The sequence below is a fragment of the Oryctolagus cuniculus genome, chromosome 12 (genome assembly GCF_964237555.1).
Source record: "Oryctolagus cuniculus chromosome 12, mOryCun1.1, whole genome shotgun sequence".
Lineage (NCBI taxonomy): Eukaryota > Metazoa > Chordata > Mammalia > Lagomorpha > Leporidae > Oryctolagus > Oryctolagus cuniculus.
Genome location: NC_091443.1, coordinates 106073620 through 106080294, shown reverse-complemented (window position 1 = coordinate 106080294; position 6675 = coordinate 106073620). Strand labels below are relative to the sequence as shown.

The following is a 6675-nucleotide window of genomic DNA, read 5'->3' as shown; positions in this document are numbered from 1 at the left end:
TCTTCTCCCATGAAACACAGCCACAAAGAAAAGGAAAGTTTTAATTCCGAGCAACTTTGCCACTGAGGGGCATTTTTTTTTTTTTTGAGCTGCTAAAAATAGAGAGGAAATGGGCTCCTTTGGGTCAGTCCCATGGCCGCCTCCCCCCAACACCGCCCCCTGCCCGCCCTATGCCCGCCCCTTGCCTGCCCCCACGGCCCACTCAAGGACAGCCCTGGCCGTGGGAGAGCCGGGCAGATGCCACGCAGCTCTGGAGCTGGATGCGGCTGTGCCCCCAGGGACCCCAGCGCACCGGACAGCAGAGAAGCCCCCCAGGAGAGCAGGCCGGACGCCGGCATGGCGACCACCCGGGACAGCCTGGGGTCCAGGTGAGTGGGTGGCCTCTGCGCACGGACACTGGGGCCTGTTCCACCGTGACTCTGCTGTGTGAACCTGGGCAAGCCGCTCTTCTCCCCCGCAAAATGGCAGCAAGGGCCGGGAACCGGGGTCTGGGGTCTGGAGTCCCTGCAGGGCCTGCTCCCAGCGGAGGCCCACAGAGGCACAGCCCTAGGACAGCTCACATCGCGAGCTGGGGGTGGGGGGTCTCCCTTGCTGAGAATGCTTTCCTGTCTCTTTGGGGGCCCGTGGCAGGGGTCCAATGACAGACAAGGTCAAGATCAGCGGGAGGCTCTGGCGCCCGTGGGCCGGGTGGCTTGGGGGAGTTCCTGGCCCTCTGGGGCCGTTGCGCCCCGTGTGCACCTGAGTGGGGTGGCTGCACGATGCGTACCGATTCAATCCATCAGATGTTCACCAGTGCCCGCTCTGGCCCCGCCGTCTATCCAAGGAGTGTGGGATCCGGGAGGCGGGGAGTAGCAGACATGGCCGGGCCCACGGCGTGAGGGAGGGGCCCGGCCAAGGGCAGGAGGCGAGCAGCTCCTGACCAGAGCACCTGAGGTGTCCTTGCACGGGCAGGAAGGGAGGGAATGTCACCACACCTGGCCCTGGCCTAGACCTGGGCCACCCCACAGAGGGTCAGGGCCTGGAGGGAGCTCGCCCGGCCTCCGCACCCCATGGCAGGTGGTGCCAGGTCTGCTCCAGGCCCCCGGGCGCTGCCACCTCCACTCCCCACCCCCTGAGCTGCTCTACCCTTGCACATGAACTTCAAGTTCAGTCCTCAAGGGCCCCTGCGCACCAGAGTGAGGGTCCGGCAGGGGCCCAGTGTCTCTTACAGGCTGGGTCTCAGGCCCGTGGCAACAAGGGGTGGCGGAGGGGCCTGTGTGGCTGGGGCCCCTAGAGGCCTGGGCCTGCTTGGCTGGAGCCACCACAGGCAGGAGACCAGACCGCGTCCAGCCCAGGCCTGGTGCAGGGGAGGCCGCCCGCATGGCCAACGGGCAGGAGAAGGGCTGGAACCCAGGCCCGGAGCCCCAGAGTCATCCTCTGGGCAAACCAAGAGAGGACGGTGTCCTAGAAGGTACCGTGGGTGTACCGCGACGACGCTGGCAAAGGCATGAGGGTCTCTGTCCCAGCCACAGCGACCCTCAAACCCTGCTCAGAGGGGAAGGCACGTGCCTGGGTTCTGGTCCAGCTCTGCTCCTCGCCTGCTCTGTGGCCCTGGGCCCCACGCCCTCTCTCTAAGCCTCAGTTTCCCCATCTGCAAAATGGGGGCGGTAAACTTGCCCCTTGGGGAGACTTCCTCCAGCCCTGGCTCAGCCTCTCTCTCTCTCTCTCTCTCTCTCTCTCTCTCTCTCTCTTTCTCAGCTTTCCGGTGCCTCCAGGCCAACCCCAGCTGCCAGGGGCACTATCTTGGGCCTGCCAGCTGCCCACACTGTGAGGCCAGGGCTCTGTATTCTAGTTCACCGGCCAGGGCTGCAGAGGGGGAGAGTAGAGAGCCAGAGGAAGGTGTGCGCTCCCCAGCCTGGCCCCGGACCTCTCTAGTGTAGCACCAAGAGCAGGGCTGTGGGGACGCAGCCGGGCCAGGGCCAGGGCCAGGGCCAAGGCCAAGAGAAGCCCAACCAGCTGCGCCGAGCTGGGACAGGTCTGGCTCCGGCCTGATAGCTCGTGTGCTTTGTGCCCTTGGAGGCTGTAGCCGCTGACCACACCACCCATCGGGGTGCCCACTGCCCCTCTCCAGCAGAGCCACCAGCCCCCCTGAGCCCAGGGAAGCCCTATGTGGGGAGGGAACACTTTGTCCTGGCCTTGCCAGGCTGTGGAGCCCAGGGCAGCAGCAGAGCTGAACCTGGTGTCACGTGGAGGGGGCTGGGGGTAGGGGGGAGCCACGAGAGGCATGGACGCAGCAGGTGCCTGGACAGAGCCTGGCTTGGGGAGGTGAGTGTAGCAGCAGCGAGTGGGGAGGCTGGACCTGGGGTGGGCTGGAGGTTGGGGAACAAGGAGAGAGGCTCTATGAACCACACTCATCAGGGCTCCCAGCCTCTCCCAGCACTGCCTGCCCAAAGACAGGGGTGCTGATGGGACGCCCCACAAGAGCCAGGCTGTGGGACGGTCCCCAGAGGCTGCTGCAGGCTCAGCGCCAAGGCCCTTCTCCTGACAGAGCTCCTGGGGTGCCAGGGAACGAGCTCCCGCCTTTGGGGTGTGGAGCCTGGCGGGGGGCATAATCACACAGGTGTCCGGAAGAATCTAGAACATTCCAGGCCTTCTAGGTCTGGACGTCTTTCCTGCCCCCACGGCCACCTCCCCCACTTGCCCATGACCTAGAGGCACGGTTATTCTCTTTTATCTTCATGCTCTGATATCTTCATTGTCGCTGTGCACTCAGGGAGTCAGAATCATTTCTTGTTAAGCAGCCGGCACCGTGCCAGGCACTGGGTCACCACTCAGGAGCGCAAGCTTAGGGTGGACCGCGAGGAATAGTTCTATGGGTGCTTGTCGGACTGTAATTGAGACAGGTGTCGTAAGGCATAAAACACAGAGGAAAGTGATCAATGCCATGGAAATACCACCCTAAAAATGGCTAATTGTAGCTTATATATTTTATCACAATCATGCATGTTTTTGAAATGTTGGAGTTTTTTTTTTAAAGATTTATTTTAAAGGCAAAGTTACAGAAAGAGGGAAAGAAAGAGGGACAGAAGTTACACTCACACTCATCTGCATGTTGCCCTCGATGCAACATTCTACTAAATTCTGCAGATGCATTTTTTAAAAATTTTATTTGAAAGGCAGAATTAGAGGGAGGGAGAGAGAGAGGGAGGGAGAGAGAGAGAGAGAGAGATCTTCCATGCACTGGTTCACTCCCCAGATGGCCACAACCTCCAGAACTGGGCCAGACCAAAGCCAGGAGCCAGGAACTCCTTCCGGGTCCCCCACGTGGGTGCAGGGGCCAAGCGCTTGGGCCGTCCCCTGCTGCTTTCCCAGGTGCATTAGCAGGGAGCTGGATTAGCCAGGACTGGAATGAGCACTCATACGGGGTGCTGGCATCTCAGAAGGCAGCTGAGCCTGCTACGCCACAATGGTGGCCGCCATGTTGGTAATGTAATTGTCCTGGCTTCAGCAGCACGTGTACTAAAATTTATTTTTAATTGATTTATTTATTTTGAAAGAGAGATCTTCCATCTGCTTCCATCTCTTCAGATGGCCACAGTGCCCGGGGCGGGGCCAGGCAGAAGCCACAAGCCAAGAGCTTCTCCCAAGTCTCCTACGTGGGTGGCAGAGGTCCAGGCACTTGGGCCATCTTCCTCTGCTTTTCCCGGGCCATTTGCAGGGAGCTGGATCAGAAGAGGAACAGGCAGGACACAAACCGGCACCCATAGGAGCATCACAGGTGGCAGCTGAACCTGCTACGCCACAGCACTGGCCCCAGGGACTTTTTTTTTTTTTTAATTCATTGAGTCCAACCCATTCTGTTACAACATTCTACTCTGACTTGGATCCCTCCAGGGACAGGGAACTCCCCTGCAGCCTCTTCACCCCTGCAAAGACATGGTTTCATCCAGGGACAGTGGCGATGGCACAGTGTTCTGTCTCCACTCCAGATCCCGGAAGAGATCCCTGCATCCTGGCCCTGCCCCCTCCTCAGATGACCCTGGCTCCTTGCCAGGGGTCTGAAGTGCATCTGAGCACCGGCTGGGAAGATGTTTTGGAAACATTCAAGGCTGTGACCATGTAAAGGACATCTAGGGCCTTGCTCAGACTGTGGCCCCAAGATGCTGTGAAATACGGATGCATCTGCGGGGCCAGCACTGTGGTGCAGTGGGCAAAACAGCGCCGGCATCCCATACGGGCACCGGTTCGAGTCCTGGCTATTCCACTTCCCATCCAGCTCCCTGCTAATGCACTTGGGAAGGCAATAAAAGATGGTCCAAGTGCTTGGGCCCTTGCCACCCATATGGGAGACCTGGAAGAAGCCCTTGGCTCCTTTACAGCCATTTGAGAAGTGAACCAGCAGATGGGAGATCTCTCTCTCTATGACTCTGCTTTTCAAAAAAATTTTTTTTAAAAAAATGGATCAGGGCCAGTGCTGTGGCATAGTGGGTAAAACCACCGCCTGCAGTGCCGGCATCCCATATGGGCACCGGTTTGAGTCCCAGCTGCTCCACTTCCCATCCAGCTCTCTGCTGTGGCCTGGGAAAGCAGTAGAAGACGGCCCAGGTCCTTGGGCCCCTGCACCCGCATGGGAGACCCGGAAGAAGCTCCTGGCTCCTGGCTTCAGATCAGCGCAGCTCTGGCCATTGCAGCCAACTGGGGATCAAACAGAATGGACATTGTGGGTCTGGCTCCTTTTCCACACCACACCGTTCAGGGGACCCACCCAGGTTGTCACAGGTGTCACTGAGAATACAGCTGCTTCATTATTCATGTCCAGGCTGGGGGTTTTCTGGACAAAGCTGACGTGACGTCCCCGTAGCAGGTGTTTTGTGGACTTCTGTCGCCCCCATTTTTCTGGGGAAATCCCTGGGAACAGAAGTGCTGGGTCAGAAGACACATGTGTGTTGAAGGAAGCTGCCAGAAGTTTTCCAAAGTGGTGGTTGTGTGCGTTTCCATGTCTTTGTCAATGCGAGGTTTTTTACTTGTTTGAATTTTAGCGCTCCTGGCGGGAGAATGGTGATATCTCAGTGAGGTTTTAACTTCTCTTATGATCAGGACATTGAGGATATTTTCAAGGGCTTGTTAGGAATTTCTATATATTTTATATATTTTAGCTATTTACTTATTTGAGAAGCAGAGAGAGAGAGAGAGAGAGAAAGAGAGAGAGAAAGAGAGAGAGAGAGAGAGAGAGCACACTCCTATCCACTGGTTTGTGACCCCCAAACACCCGCAACATCCAGAGCTAAACCAGGCCCACGCTGAGAGCTGAGCACTCCCTGCAGGTCACCTGTGTGGCTGGCGGGGACCCAAGCACCTGTGCCGTCAGGGCAGCCTCCCAGGATCTGCGTTTTCCAAAAACTTCCATCAGGAGCCAGAGTGAGAACTGAACCCAGGTATTCCACTGTGGAACGCGGAGGTATAACCTGGGGTCTTTCCAACTTTATTTATTTATTTTATTTCAGAGGTAGAGAACTACCATCCACAGTTGGGATTGGACCAGGCAGGAGCTGGGAGCCTGGTCTCCCACGTGGGTGGCAGGAACCCAATCACTTGAGACAGCAGCTGCTGTCTCCCAGGGTACACCTTAGCGGGGAGCTGGATCAGAAGTGGAGCAGCCGGGTCTTGAACCAGTGCCCGTATGGGCTGCTGGAGTCACAGGCAGCAGCTTGCCCAGTTATGCCACAATGCCAGCCCCTCACTTTTTCTTTTATGGTTAGTACTGTTGTGTCCATTCCAAGAGATCTTTGCCTATGCCAAGGTCATAAATGTTCCGCTAGAAATTTTATAGTTTTGGCTTTTATATTAATCCATCTGGAAATGTGATGCAAAATGAAAACAAAAACAATAACAAGCAATTGTGATCTCACAGCTCCTGTGGGTTGGGAATCTCGGTGTGGCTTAGCCAGGTGTCTGTGGTTCAAGGTCTCCCCTGGGGTCACCATCAAACCATCAGCCAGGCCTCATCAGGAGGCTCAGCGGGGGAGGAGGCACTTCTCGGCTTGCTCCTGTGGGTGGGTGGGTGGGTGGGTGGCAGGCTTCTTGCAGGTTGCTGGTCTCCCACAGGCCTTTGCTCCGTGGGCCTCCCCAACAGAGTGAACAAGAAAAAAAAAAAAAAAAAAAGAACAGGGGTCGGTGCTGTGCATAGAGGGTTAAGCTGCCTCCCGCGATGCCAGCATCCCATATGGGCCCCAGTTCGAGTCCCGGCAGCTCCACTTCCCTTTCAGGTCCCTGCTAATGCGCCTGGGAAAGCAGCAGAGGATGGCCCGAGTGCTTGGGCCCCTGCACCCACATGGGAGAGAATGAAGTTCCAGGCTCCTGGCTACAGCCTGGCACAGAGCTGGCCGTTGTGGCCATCCGGAGAGTGAACCAGCAGATGGAAGATTCTCTCTCCTCTTTCTCTCTTGCTGTAACTCTGCCTTTCAAATAAAAAAAAATAACTAAAATTTTTTTAAAAAAGAGAGAACCAGCAGAATGAAAGGCATGCTCCTCCCATAACCTGCTCTCTGAAGTGAAGGCCCCTCGCTTCTGCCAGGTTCTGCTCGTTAGAAGTGGGTCGCTGGGACCAGCCCACATTCCACAGGAGCCTAGAAGGCAGGAGTCACTGAGAGATGGCTTGCCACACCTGGCCGGACCAAAACAACCAACACGACCTGA

General features: G+C 57.1%; 1 protein-coding gene across 1 annotated transcript in view; it reads left to right on the top strand.

Annotated features, from left to right (window-relative positions):
* Positions 1-204: 204 nt before the first annotated feature.
* The window catches only part of ACSBG1 (acyl-CoA synthetase bubblegum family member 1), a 34947-nt gene continuing 28476 nt past the window's right edge, over positions 205-6675 (top strand). Inside the window, exon 1 of the mRNA XM_017337650.3 lies at positions 205-368. Coding sequence (XP_017193139.3) covers positions 238-368 — 131 coding nt within the window. The 5' untranslated portion in view covers positions 205-237. The remainder of the gene's footprint in view (positions 369-6675) is intronic.